This window comes from Moschus berezovskii, chromosome 2, assembly GCF_049115385.1.
Source record: "Moschus berezovskii isolate FMDL1 chromosome 2, NW_MosBer_1.0, whole genome shotgun sequence".
Taxonomy (NCBI): domain Eukaryota; kingdom Metazoa; phylum Chordata; class Mammalia; order Artiodactyla; family Moschidae; genus Moschus; species Moschus berezovskii.
In genome coordinates this window covers 119835045-119850548 of record NC_142461.1, presented here as the reverse complement: position 1 = coordinate 119850548, position 15504 = coordinate 119835045, and the positions used below count along the sequence as shown (strand labels likewise).

Genomic DNA, 15504 nt, shown 5'->3' with positions numbered 1-15504 from the left:
TCAAAGAGGGATACTATAACAGCATTAAAATCTTGATAAAAGATTTTTTTCATATCCTGTCTTGATTAATCTGCTGAATTTTGAGTGGGCAGAACAGCTCTTCAATATATGGTACAACAGACTTCCAGCTACATTCCAATAGTGGCTGAAAAACAGTTATGTAGGTTTCTTCCCCCTTTAAGAACTTTGGCTATAATGGTCAAATACCTCCCAGGCTGGCTGGGCTATCTTGGGTAACATGAAGTTCCTAAGAACTCAGAAGAATGACCAGGTCCTATTATACAGACAGGCTTGTCAAATCAAGCTTCAGCTGGTTACTACCACAACACAGGTGACCTCAGTGACAGACACAAAAACTTCCAAGATGAGATCTCTAGTGCTATCAAATTCCTCACACTCCCAGCATTTTATCAAACCAAATTATTTTAAACAGTAGGAATATTAGAAATTCTACCCCCAAAAAAGAATACCTCCATGGTGATGCGACAGGCTCCCTCCATTAGCGAGGATTTCTTCTCTAGCAGCTGCCTGTATTTGGAAACAAAACAACAAATAGATCACTTTGAAAATAAGACTCAACTCTCAAAGGAAGCACAAACATTCTGAATTAAATAATAAACGGGGAGTCTAATTTTCTTTTCTATTAGGTTAACTGTATTTTAAAAAGCAAGTGAAATATGCAGCCTAGCTTTATAAGTTTTTCTCTAGTGAATAGTCACAAATTCTACAATTGTTACTTTAAGATTCTAGAAAAGAAAAAGAAGGCAAAATGATGAATTCCGTAGCACTAAATGATTAAAAACAATTTTTAAAAGTTTTGTAAGGGGTCAGGTCCTACTCTGAAGTAAACATCTCACGATACCAACAAACATTTATTGACTGCTTGTGGTATGTCCAGAAAAGTAAAAAGCAATTTACCTGCAATAATTCATTTATTTTCACTAAAGCCATATGGAATAATGACTTTTATTCCTATTTTACAGATAAAGAAAACAAAGCTTAGGTGGTTAAATTACTCACCTCATATCATATAGTATACATAGACTCAAGATTACTTACAAAACTATCAGGGATTAATGATAAAAAAAACTCGGATGGAGAACATTTGTTAGGTCAATGTGTGCTCAGTGGCTTAGTTGTCTCCGACTCTTTGAGACCCCATGGACTGTAACCCACCAGGCTCCTCTGTCCATGGGATTCTCTTGGCAGGAATTCTGAGTGGGCTGCCATGTCCTCCTCCATGGGATCTTCCCAACCCAGGGATTGAACCCATACCTCCTGTGTCTCCTGCACTGGTAGGTGGATTCTTTACCACTAGTACCACCTGGGAAGTCCTTGCTTTGGGACAAATAACTTGTCGGGCTTCTGGACATCTAAATGTGTGTGTGGGGGTGGGGTGAGGACCCTTGTTTTATCCTCCTAACATGTTAGGCTCTAACTAGTCTCCTTATAAAGCAGGGAGGTTAGAGAGATAAAGACTTAGAGCAAAATACAGAATGGCTGAAGTACAGGGTGAAAAAGGGGTTACAGTATTTGGAATTACACTCAATTACTCATGAATGTGTAGCAGATATGAGGTAAAATCCCTACAGTGCCTTGTACCTCTCAGAATTACCTGGACGTGTATAAACCATCAGAGTTAGGCCACAGTAGAGGAGGCCCTCCCTTCAGGACTGACATCTCATTGCCAAGCAACGTATAAGAACCCTCATCACTTAGGATTTAGGGCTTTTCAAATGAGTCATACATACGCTTGCCCTACTCTAAGAGACTGTATCTTCTAACAAATTATTTTAAGTAAAGCAATAATTCCTTGAAACCAGGAGCACTTAGAGAATGGCTGTTTGGCTTGGGAAAGAAGGAATACTTTCACTTCTGTAGTATTAATACTGTGGGGAAGGGGCCTCTGAGTAGCCAGAGGGCAATAAGAAGACACTAAAAGGCTAAAGGGACAGGAGAGGATTCAAACTTTTGAGGATGATGGATATGCTCTATTTTGATTAGGGTGATTTCATAGGTGCATACATATGTCCAAACCCATGAAATTGTACACTTCATAGGCTGTTTCGGTCCAGTCAGTTCAGTTCAGTCACTCAGTCGTGACCGACTCTTTGCAACCCCATGAATCACAGCACACCAGGCCTCCCTGTCCATCACCAACTCCCGGAGTTCACTCAAACTCATGTCCATCGAGTCGGTGATGCCATCCACCCATCTCATTCTCTGATGTCCCCTTCTCCTCCCACCCCCAATCCTTCCCAGCATCAGAGTCCTTTCCAGTGAGTCAACTCTTCTTCCAAAGTATTGGAGTTTCAGCTTTGGCATCAGTCCAATGAACACCCAGGATCGATCTCCTTTAGAATGGTCATAGGCCATTTACTATATTTCAATTATACCTCAGAAAAGCTGGTTTTTTGTTTCGGTTTTTAAAAAAGGAGGGAGCCAACCAACCACAGCCAGACCTGTCTGTGGTTTGGGTCTGAAAGTGTGCCACTGAAAATCATCTTGTGGTACTATCTTTGGCAGGCAGGATACAGAGTTAACGTGAGGACACCTGAGGTTTTAACAAACCCAGTCTCCTCCCACTTCCTCCATACTCTAGTCTGCTTCTTTAACTTTAGGCATTCTTGTCATGAGAAACATTGATTATCAAACAGAAGGCTTGATAACAATTAGAAGCTTGAGGCTATTTAAGAAATGTCATAGAAACTGCTAGCAGATGAACCTCAAAGCCCGACATATAACCTTAATTTTTTAATTAAAATCAATTAAAATATAAACTGAAATTATAGCAACATCGACCAAGAGTTTTAGAGCTGCTATCACCATCCAGAGCTGGGTGGGCTGCCAAAGTGATATCAATGATCCCTATAGCCTTTATCATTTAATCAGGTATTATATAAGTAATAATGAAAGAATCACAGGCCACAGAATGTTAATTTTAGAATACTGATTATAGTATGTGTAGGGAATATACATTTTAGACTTCTAATTCAGCATTAAATCCAGTGCAAAAATTATGTTTTTCATTTCTATGGGCTATCACCAAGGTAAACCACAAGTTATTAAAGAAAGTCAAACTAAAATCCATAAGTTGACAGTAAAGTTTATTTAAATTAATAAAAGACTATAAGAGCTATATTCATGTATGCAAAATTACCTCAGTTTGTTCAAACACGGTCAGTGGGTCACTGATTCCCCTGTAGTTAAAGGCAAAGTAGAAATAGATACATGCACCTGCGTCATAAGTCTGTGTCACCCTAAAAAACAAACAGACAAAAATCCCCCACAAGGCTTTGAGTGAAATCAGATTCAATATCTAGAAACTTAAAGGCAGTATTTTATGAATGATTTGCTTAATCCATAATCTCATTCTCTACCTAGCCTCCTACTCCAAGGAAGGAAAACAGATTTGCTAGATAAAGGATACTGACGAACTACCTGTACTATTTTCATAACTTTTTTGGTAAGTCTGGACTGTTATCCCAAAAAGTTTTAACATTTTAAGATGATGTAAATATTTCTCCAATTGGCCTGAAATAAACAAAAATCCCACTTCCTCAGAAAGGAATTTTTTTTTTTTTTACAAAGTATATTGCAGTTAAAGACAGTTCCAAAACAGACCTCATGGAACTTGGTGATCCCTTACAAGCCTTCTGAACTTCCTCCAAGTTAAGAGAAATAAATATGGGAACTTAAAACAAGAAAAATGTTCAAATATCAAAAATGATTGGGTAAAATACAGCATCTTCACCAAGTTCACATTAATAAATTAGTAGTGACTTTGAAAACAAACTGAATGACACAAAGCCTTAAGACAGTGTCTCTGAAGGGTTTACACTCTAGGTCCCATATGTGAGGATGCTGTATGTGTGTTTGCAAAAGATATCAAGAATGTTAGATGAATAAATCATATACATGATATATATTTGGGCTTTTAAAATGCAATTAGGTAAAGCATTTAAAAGGGCGCTAAGGTAATCACAGTCAGATCTCTGAAAGCAATTTACAGAGGTTCCCACAAAGAATTTAATTCAACAGAAGGAGCAAATATAGAGGAAATACTCTTTTTTACTACATAATACAAATAGGATCTAATCTAAAATTTTAATGGCCTTTCAGGCCAAATGTTAGGTGCCTGAGAACAGAAGAAATGTACTGTTTAACAATGCTACTGTCAATTTGCCAGCTGTGTTTTCCTTCTAGTGTTAATTCACACCCATAAAAAAGATCCCTTGAATGTTTACATTTTAAGTACCAGATTTACAAAGTTTAAGACAAATTGGAGAACTATGTTAACTACAAGGGCACTATCACTACAAATGACCACGTTTAAAGAATATAGAATGAAATGAGCTTACAGCAATTAGAAAATATGTATCACTTACATGAGAATCATCAATATCAATAAACAGAAAATATAATTAATATTAGTAGAACACTGCCACCTTCCCACAAACCAAGGATCTATATTACACAATTCAGTTTTCAATAGACAGGTAGGCTTCTAAAATTACAGTAAAGCTTGATTGATCAGTATCTCAAACAAAGTTGAAATAACAACATTTTTTGTAAAACCTTAATCTGGGACCATTTCAGAAAATGATTTAGAACTAAAACCTATTAACAGCTCAATTCTATCACTTAAGACACTTAAATACTAATGTCTTCCAAAATCATCTTAACAAGAGATAGTGTTGCTGCCAAAGTTGTTATACTATTCTTTAATTTCTTAAAAAAAAAAAAAAAGTGCGCTATATACTTTTCGAAGTACTATACTTATGTTAGACTCACTGGCTACTAATTTCTTCCCACAAAATTTGTTCAAAAAATTTAGGGTTAGAATTCCAATACACAAAATAATTTTTAAAAGACAGAAATGAAGTAAAATCAGTAAATGCATGCTAGAGCTGAATTCTTTTCCTTAGAATCTTTGATTTCAATGACTATTTTAAATTAATTTCAGAATAGCTTTTTAAAAAATGATTTAAAAGTTCATCTCACACATTCAAACATTTACACTCAATACAGAATAATCTCCTTAGCCACTGTTAATCAGCCCAAATCAAACTCAACTAAAATTACACTCTACTTAAATGTTAGTTTAATCAAGTATGTGTTATTAAAACTATATTTAAAACTCCTATTTAGCAAAACATTCAATTAACTTAGACTTTGCACATTCTAAACTTTGGTTTTATAAGATAATCATAGAAGCTAAAGCATTAGGATTTTTATCAGAAAATCCTTAAAAGCCACATAATAAATGACATATGATCAATTCAGAATATATATATAACAATTCTATCCACCTGCAGTACAATACATAATGAAGATCCTTAGGCCTTATGAGTACCATTTAAAGAATCTAGATTTAAGTGTTGTTACAGAAGGTGTCCTAAAGACAGAATATTTTACTTCCCAGTCACTTTCAGTAAGTAGTAGTTTATCACAATGGTAGTTTCATATTGGAAGGGGAGATCTCAAGAGATGCTGAACAGGGAAGAAGGGCAGAAGAAGGAAGAATGGATATCTGTTAAGTTGAGGCTTGACATAACAAAAGAATAAAAATCCTCAACTTGACAAGAATACACCCTATTATTTTAAATGCTTTAAGTTTTACTATTAATAAATGACTTTTGGATTAGAGGGCCTAATTTGTTCTCAGTTTTATAATATGTGGCCTGACAGACTAGACAGTCGGGCCTCTTATTCTGTGAGTTCACAGAGAAAATTAGTATCAAAAGACTGGACACAAAGTACCCCTTCAAGAAAACATCTTTTGGGTCTGCTGCTATTTAACTAAGAGGACAAGATTATTAGTTAACTGTGATCCAATATGGACCATAACTGTCCCATGTGGAAGACATCAGTCATATGTGGCACTGTAAACTTAAATTATTTGAATTAATGAAGTTTAAAATTCAGGTCCACAGTCACAACAGCCACACTGCAACAGCTCAGCAGCCACATGTGGCTTGTGGCTACCATACAGGATAGGACAGATACAGAACATTTCCCTTATCACAAAAAGATCTATTAGAAAGCAATGAGTTAATCTTCATTTGGATCTTCTGGCTCCACTCACTCCTATATTCCACACCCAGTGATTTAATCAACAACTGACAAAGTGGTTAAAAAGGTTTTTAACTATTAAAGAAAGAGCTATATTGAACGTGTTCATAATTTACAGTTTCTTGACTACCTATGAAATTTATAGTTTCAGTGAATGAAGAAGTTCAGGAGTTCAGACATTTGACTCTTTACCATCGTGCTGTCCAGACAGGGCAGAAGGCTCACTTGTGGAAGGGTGTTCTACTTCTGTTGGGCTCAGGACCACTGTAAAAATCCTAGTTGCACAGTCCTAATAAGTCACTAACATGGCAAGTGAAGTTTAGGAAAGCCTGCTAAGTAGAACAGACTGAAGCTTTTCCTCAGCTCACAAATTACACTTTTCCATTAATTTTAAAAAGCTTTTTCAGAATAAGAAGTATAAGAACAACAAAAAAACTCACCTGCATGTAGAAAGAGGAGCAAACTGAACACCTTTCTCTTTGCATTCCCTTGTTATTCTTTCTTTTACATTTCTACAGAGATCTACAACCCTAGAAAACAAGAATGGAATATAATATTGTTTTCACATAAGTTTCAAAAATTCTAATAATTGCTGGTTTATCAGCACACTTCAAGTCAGAAATTCTCTTAAACTTCTATGTTTATTCCTTCAAGAACGAACAAGAGTCATGATCATTCAAACTGAGTCTTCCATTCAAAAATTCAAGGGAGCAAAGTCCTTCCCCTCTTTGTCACAAGAAAGACAGAGGTCAGAGGAGCATACTCAAGTCTCCTGAAGATAAGGAAATCCAATTCCTAAGGAAATTCCTAAGGAAAATCCAATCTTGAAATAAATTTAACTGTAAGACTTCAAAAACTTTTTTAAAAGTTCTAAAGAAAATGTTAACAAAAATTCAATTCTGGGTTATAGGAATACCCCAGTTGGTGCTAGTGGTAAAGAATCCGCCTGCCAATGTAGGAGACGCGGGTTCGATCCCTTGGTTGGGAAAATCCCCTGGAGGAGGAAATGGCAACCCACTCCAATATTCTTGTCTGGAAAATTCCATGGACATAGGAGCCTGATGGGCTACAGTCCCTGGGGTCACAAAGGGTCTAACACGACTGACCATGTGCATGCACGCACAAGTGCGCACAACCGCCTCCCACACACACAATCTATGCCCATGTCTAAGAAGTCTTCCTTAATTTAAAAAGAATTAGTAATCACACTATTATATCAAATGTTCAATAGATTATTTTCAAGCACTAGGCTAAAATCCAGCTCAACAAAGACTTACTGGATACAAACTATGTGTAAAGTTATGCCAGACTATTTAATATTAGAAGTCAATGAAAACAGAAAAGCGAGGCACAGTTCTTAAAAGGGGAGGGAAGACTAGCAATATTTAACAATATTAATCTATTTTTTAATGTTGAGTTGTAACATATTTTTATAACCATAAATTTTGTTTCATCTGGAAAATAAGACTCAAAGTATACATAAGGCATTTTATTCTCCAACAAATATCATGGCTACATATTGATGATGATTCTATGTTTTAAACCTTGGTCTTTAGAACAGAAAAGATGACCAAAAGCTACCTATAATTCCAATAAGAACAAAGAATAATTAAAATATGAAAAAGGTTGCAGTGTTTTATTAGCATGTCAATTTTATAATTATAGTGTCTAAAAATTCTATAAATTCTGACTTTACAAAACAACACTGAAGTTAAATTCTGCTTTATTCTGTGAGAGCTGAAGGCAGATAAATAAAATCTGCTTAACCTTAATATCTATAGGTGTTAATGTGCATTACAAATTTATAAAGGTAATAAGTTCTTTATTATGACTCTAGAAAATGGAATTTATGTACTACTTGAATGAGATTCTTTCTAGAAATTATTTGTATGGAGGGAGTTCTGAAAGTATCTTCCCATGCAAAGATTAATACAGTCCATTTGGACCAATCACTACATGTGAGGTAAACATAACTGTGTATACTTTTAAATTCTTCAGTTCAGTTCAGTTTAGTTGCTCAGTCGTGTCCGACTCTCTGCAACCCCATGAATCATAGCACGCCAGGCCTCCCTGTCCATCACCAACTCCCAGAGTTCACTCAAACTCATGTCCATCGAGTCGATGATGCCATCCAGCCATCTCATTCTCTGTCATCCCCTTCTCCTCCCGCCCCCAATCCCTCCCAGCATTATAGTCTTTTCCAGTGAGGCAACTCTTCGCATGAGGTGGCCAAAGTATTGGAGTTTCAGCTTCAGTATCAGTCCTTCTTACCTGACCTTATTAGCTAATTTAACACTACTGACCATTTCTTCTTTGAAAAAAATTTCCCTTGGCTCCTCTCATAGCACTGGTTTTCCTCCAGATCTTCTAGATTATATTCTTCAATTTCCTTTGTTAACTCTTATTTGGATGACTTAAATGAATCCTTTGTTTATATCCCTTAAATGTTGGGGTTCCCTGGAGTTTTTTCTCAGGCCTTCTTTTTTCCTTCATTCATTTACCTGAAAGTGTATCTGCTCCTGTGGCTTTAATCACAAATCTCAAGCAGGTATCTCTAAAATCTTCTAATCTCCAACTTGGATCTCTTAAGCAGCTATTTTTATAGGCTACATTCTTACACTATTCCAGAGTTCATTCACAGGACTTTATCCAGAATATACACTGAGCACCTAACAGGTGCAGTCACTGTGCTAAGGCCACAGAGGAACACATAAAAACTAGTAAGACCAATAATCCCTCAAGAGATTCATGCATGAAAAGGCCAAGCAATCTAATAATGTGTGAGGGTTGAAGACTCCAATCCCATGGTTTGCTGCTAACTACGGTCTCTACCTAGCTAAAGGTTTAAGAGAAAGCAAGTTACTAAATGGTAACAAGTAAATTTTATGTCAGAAATACAGCTGCTTTCCCTTAGTTTTATTTATTAATACTTTAGCTTAAGACATTGTTTTAAATGAAAACTAATTAAGTATGTAGCCCTGTACAAAACAGATATAGTCAGTGAGTTGAAAAAATATGTCAGAATATACAAGGAAAGGATAAAGACAAATGAAGAGAGAGTGCATGATCAGTCTCCACAGTTGGACGAGTTTAAAGACAAAAGGGAAATCATCAGTTAGCAGGAACTGATGACAAGGAAATTCATAATACTGAAGAAGTAATACTACACTAACCCATTCTCCCCAGTAAGGAAAAGTATTAAAGACGAAAGTGGTCTCTGAGACAACTATGAACAGCTCCCAAACTATATCTGCTGTTCAAAAGTGTCAGATGTGGATGAGGTGATAATCCTTTTTATTTATAAGATTTATTCCCCCTATTAAAATTTAGCATCCAAATCTGAATGCTATGAATAACAGACTGATACTCTGAATTTGATTACTATCTTACGGTGCATGGAGTATTAGCACCAACACACTGAAGTCAAAGCTCACAGTAGATGAAGACAATGTAGAAAAGTAAAGTTTTCTGGGGGAGAAGAAAAAATGAGGGTAAGGTCAAACAAAGACGTTAGGTAGGTAACACCTAGCAGGTGTGTTCAGTGGGGTCTGTTGGGTCTTATATGCTTTATTACAGATTTAAAATGGTAAACTTTATAAAGAAAAAGTAAAATGTACCTAGAATAAAAATGTACTAACAATTTCAAGAATTTCCTATTACTGAATGAGTTAACTCACAGGTCTATTTTTAATAAAACCATTTCACATTTCCTAATTAGCTTTTATTATGTTTCCCTAACCAATATTTGTATGTATACATGTAATTTTAAAACAGGAATTATATAGTTTCTTAAAATTGGATTTCTTTCAGAAATCACTTAAATTCAAGCGAAGATCTTGCTTAACAGTACACATACAAATACCAAAAACTAAATGATATATTACAATATGACGTTGTAAGACTTTCTAGAGAACATTTAAGCATATTAACCATTTAAGAATTTAAATCAAAGCTAAGTCAAACCACATAATGACATTTAGTGTGCAATAAAATTCTTTAAAATGTAAGTTTCAGTAATATTATCCTTCTATGGGGCATGGACAAATCTAAAATTTTAAAAATGGCTTGCAAATATGACATTCAGATGAAGACACTAATTTAAATAAAAGTGATTACCTTCTTTCAATGCTTCTTTACAAAATTTTAGAAGTTTACATATTCATACACAAAGATAAATTAGTCCAGCAACTTTTATAGCATATTTTAATAATATTGGGCATTTTGTTTCATTTTACCTGTCCCAAGGAGCAGAAGTCTCAAAAGATTCTCCTAATACATAGTATTCCAAACCCATATCCTGTTAAGACACATACACAAAAATCAAGCAATTATAAAAGATGCAGAAGTCCATAATATTAGTAGTATTTCTTGTTCATTTTTAGCAAGTACTTCATGTCTCTAATTTAACCTTCTGGACTCTTTACAATCTACCTCAAAAGAGCATGGGAAAGTGGCCCCAAGTCTGAGATACAACCTCCAGGAGGACGGAAACTTTGTCTTGTTCTCCTCTGTGCCCCTGGCACCAGGTGGAGTGCCTGAAACATGGTAGGAACGCAAATATTTCTCTAATGAATGCAGTCTCTACCCAGGAACTGCCTATGCACATGCAGAGAACACTAGCAGGATAGATTTTAGTGGCCTAAATAAATAGCGAATTGACCAATACCAAAAAGTGATCATTAGGATCAAAGGAGCAGGCAGAGGGGACTAGAGAAAGGAAAAGATATCTTCTTCAAATCAACTTTTCTTTAAAAATAAACTCAAGAATAGAGTGTTTCTCGTAGTGACTAAACAGATAAAACATCTGGACCCATCTCAGCTAGGAAAATATGTTTTATAGCATATAAAATATATTTCTTATATAGTAAGTAACTTATGATACTAAATTTTTTATCCAGAGTACAATTCTGTTTTAATAGCAAAACTGGAAAGAGTCATAAGCCACCACAGAAGTGCAAAGGTATGAAAGAAAACTTTATCAAGTAGAAAAATCATAGACTCATGTCCATGTTAAATTACAATAGGTTAAAATTTAAGAAAATAAATAAAATTTTATTCACTTAAAATAAGAAAATATAGTTTGCAACATAAATTGACAAGAGAAATATGAGATAACTTACTCGAATGTATGCAATGACATAGGTCAACAAATAACCTCTCTGTCCATTATCTTCTCCAGCTGCCAATCCCCTGCAATTAAAGAACAAACTGTCAATATATTTCAGATGAACTATTAAAAATAAATAATAATTGCCAAACTGATCAATACCTCAAGATAACTGCTTATAAGATTAACACTGATTACATTACATCTCATTTTAATTTCAATCTCATTTATCATAAAGGTATAAATGTGCTACCAGGAGAATAGGCTTGAACAAAAGTATTTTTAATATTCAGTTTGGTAATTAATTTTAAACTTTTATAGCCACCAAACTAGTAAACCTGAGTGATATAAACTCAACCAATTCTATTCAGACTGTAAAAAGAGCAGAGACTCAGCCATGAGAAATAAGCTTAAATAATCTTCACAAGGACAAGATACTTAAAATACTCCTATTTTACTCATATTCTAATCTGTATATTCATGTATTATAGTCTTATTCATATATAAAGATTCACAATGAATGACTATTATCTTCTAACATCAAGAAGTTTCTTGAATACTTGAGCATATAGCATCTGGAATATTAGACATGGTGTTTACTTTACGAGACTTATCATTTAAAAGACAGACCAAACATACTTATATAGATATATTAAAATTTATGAAGCATCATACAGATAGGTACAAGAGCAATAGTATGAACATATCCATTTCAACTGGAAAGTAATTTTATACATAGAGGATGTATTTGGTGATCTAGTTAGAATTGTATAATTAAATATACAATGTATATTTCAGTCCAAGTATTCTATTTTGTTGGTCATTCTAATTTTAAAAGACTAAGAATGACTGATTTCCACTACCTTCAATAGAGTCTTTGATTTTGCTTTTTTCCACCACTAGGCAGAAATTAAAATTTAAGTAGTTTTAGTCAACTAAATAAAACTTACCCCAAACTCTCAAAGCACTCACTAAAAATCCCTCAATAAAAATGAATGGAAAAGTATCTTCTTGTGGCTTTCTTGGGCCATGATTGAGGGTTAACTTTCATGTCTCTCTTCTCAATACACTAGGAGATTCCCTGATGGCTCAGACGATCAAGAATCCACCTGCAATGCAGGAGACCTGGGTTCGATCCCTGGGTTGGGAAGATCCCCTGGATCTTCTCCCCTGGAGAAGGAATGCTATCCATTCCAGTATTCTTGCCTGGAGAATTCCATGGACAGAGGAGCCTGGTGGGGTACAGTCCATGGGGTTGCCAAGAGTAAGATGCAACTGAAGTGACTTCCACTCTCAATACGCTAACTGCACCTTCTTGGTATCAGGATGCTGAGCCCTTAACCGAGGTATTGCTTAAGACTCAGGTTTTGAGCCTCTTCTCATTTCTCTTATGAATTCAATTAATACCTTACAGTTAAATCCTTCCTTCCCCCCAATGTTTTGCCTGAAGTCGGCAGTAGGCAGCAAGTAAATAATACAATGTATGTGTACCTTTGTTCTATACAAATGTGCATGCGTGCAAGCATGCTAAGTCGCGTCAGTTAAGTCTGACTCTTTGTGACCCTATGGATTGTAGCCTGCCTGGCTCCTCTGTCTATGGGATTCTCCAGGCAAAATGGCCTCATGGTAGCTCAGATGGTAAAGAATCAGCCTGCAATGTAGGAGACCCGGGTTCGATCCATGGGTCAGGAAGATCCCCGGGAGAAGGAAATGGCAACCCACTCCAGCATTCTTGCCTGGAGAATCCCACGGACAGAGTAACCTGGAGGGCTACAGTCCATGGGTTCATAAAGAGTCCGACATGACTGAGTGATTAAGCACATATGCCTCCAGGAGATCTTCCCGACCTAGGGATCAAACCCACATCTCCTGACGAAATACTGCAAGGCAATTTTAAGCTAGGACATATTGGCTAGATCAGATATGCCAGTATTATAGTTGGATACACATAAATTAGTATCATCCAGAAGGAGTAGTAAAGACTTAATAGGAACACCTCAAGTCTAGAACTACATGGGAACAGGGTATAATGAAATGAAGGGGGGGGTGTTTGTTAGTAGAATGTTAATGAGCAAGGAAAACAATTTACATCTAGCAGCTGAGATCAAAAAGTAAGGAGAAACAGAAGACAGTTCTGGGTTAGATGCGTATGGATATGAGGTTGGGTTAGGGAGTCAAATATAAAGTTCCAAAACAAAAAGGAAACTAGTCAGAAAAAAGTGCTTGGAAAAAAACAGATGAACCCAGAGAAGGAAATGGCAACCAACTCCAGTACTCTTGGCTGGAAAACCCCAAGGATAGAGGAGCCTGGCAGGTTACAGTCCATGGAGTCGCAAGAGTTGGACATGACTGAGCAACTAACACTTGAACAGTGCAGCATATGTAACCAGGATCAAAAGAAATACAGAAGTAGATACCAATACATCTGTAAACTCACTACATGATAGTTTCAACAACAAAAATCACTGGCAAAGAGAAGGATGAAGTGCTCCCTGGAAACTCACTCATTGAAATGATAACAATGGTGGCCTTTAACGAGCAGATTTTTAAGTGATTACTACTTTTTCTCTGCAATTTTCTCTGTTCATTTTTTAAACAATAAGCATATTTAAAATATTATGAAGTTATCAAAATTGTGGGGAAAATAACAGGATAAACAATATTCAAAATGTATATACATTTAATAAAATCATGACAAATTAAATTAAAAAAAAAAAACCGACGAACCCATACCTCAGGTAGATATGAATTGGAGTCAGACTCTGACTCCAAGAGAGGGAATACCCTATTGATAGAATAGACACAGTTCATGTAAAGGAGAGTGAAGACTAGGAAAGGGTGCAAGAGACCATTGCTGGGAACCTTTGAGAAGCTGCATTCCGAATATGTACTTGGTGAGAAGTAACAGGTATAAACATTTAGCAGACCTGTCTATCATTTTAATATCCAGCCTACTGATATAAAATATAGCATCCATATATATCAAGATGAGAAAGAGTTCAACTTTGCAGTCCCAGGTCAAAGCTATTTTTCTTTAGATCCTCTTCTAAATCTGACAAAGGGAAAAAAGAATCTGTTTCACTTGGAATCTAGTACAACAAACTACAGAAATATGTTTTGTTTGTTGTTTTTTTTTTTTAAATCTAAAACAGGAAAAAACTAGATGTCCATTCTAAATTCATAAACCCCTGCAAAGAAAAGCTGTTCTGGCTTTGCTTTTCTGAATCACAGGTTTCCCTACAAATTTAGCTTTTTGGAAGCTCTGTTTTTTTTTTTTAAGGCTTTCAGAATTACTTTAAGATACTTAAAGTATCTTACCAGCCAGAATTACTTTAAGATACAATATGTAAACCATAGTAGGGCTTAGATTAAATGCTTGTAACTTGCCCCTTTTGCAGTCATTTCAAAAAACTACACTTAATTTCAACTGCCTTATATTATCCATCCCCTACTTCTTACCCCTCTACCACAAATTTTAAATATCAATTAACAAGGTTCTTAAACAAATTTAAAGCTGTTTCACGAAGAAGGACTAGGAAGACCACTGAAAGAGGAGTGAGACAATTTTTTTACCTAAAAGAGCCATCTGGTGAACCTAATCACTCACGTTAAATTACGTCAAACAACTTAAGCACTTTAAAAATAGTAATATATTACCTTAAGTTCTATGCTAAATGTCAACACATCTGTCAAGGTTGGTGACAGGCAATGTTTATTCTGCTTAGTTCTTAGAGAATTTAAAATACGTTACCAGCAAACATAGATAAACAACCAGAGTACAATTATTCAACATTTGCTACTATATTCTGTTGGATCATATGTGTTCAAAGATATTTAACAGTGTTTGGGTGGGAGTGGAAGGCAAAAAGGTAAACTGCTAAGATAATACACAAAAAAAGTTCTCAACTGTGGTGGAAACAGAGGATAAAACAAAAGAACAGAAAACAAAGTACAGAGTAACAATGCCCTAATTCAAAATAAAATAAGTAAGCTAAACTAATTATGAAAACTTCATTAGAGAGAAACTTAGTGATGCTTTCCTTCAGCTAATCATGTAGGAGAAATGATTGAGGAATAGAAGTCAGCAGGGTAGCATCTTAAATAAAAATATCCTTGAATCTTCAGTGGCTGAAACAAAGAACTAGTGCCTTTGTTTCACTAGGAAAAAACCAGGACTTCTACTAGAAAACCACAGGAAGATATAAGTATCAAAAAATCAAAAGAGCCCTAAGTCATCTGCCTAGAGATAGCATGGAGTTGTTCAACACAGACTTCTTCATCTAAATGAAGGGCACCAGATGAAAGTATACTACAAAACTAAT

The 15504-nt window shown here is 35.5% G+C and overlaps 1 protein-coding gene across 2 annotated transcripts in view; it reads right to left on the bottom strand.

Annotated features, from left to right (window-relative positions):
• The window catches only part of AGPS (alkylglycerone phosphate synthase), a 134084-nt gene that overhangs the window by 23442 nt on the left and 95138 nt on the right, over positions 1–15504 (bottom strand). For both annotated transcript variants that reach the window (XM_088830350.1, XM_055398610.2), the window contains exons 15-19: positions 11196–11265; positions 10311–10372; positions 6516–6605; positions 3161–3260; positions 471–528 (exon numbers count right to left, since the gene is read on the bottom strand). In XM_088830350.1, the coding sequence (XP_088686476.1) occupies positions 471–528; positions 3161–3260; positions 6516–6605; positions 10311–10372; positions 11196–11265 (380 nt within the window). The remainder of the gene's footprint in view (positions 1–470; positions 529–3160; positions 3261–6515; positions 6606–10310; positions 10373–11195; positions 11266–15504) is intronic.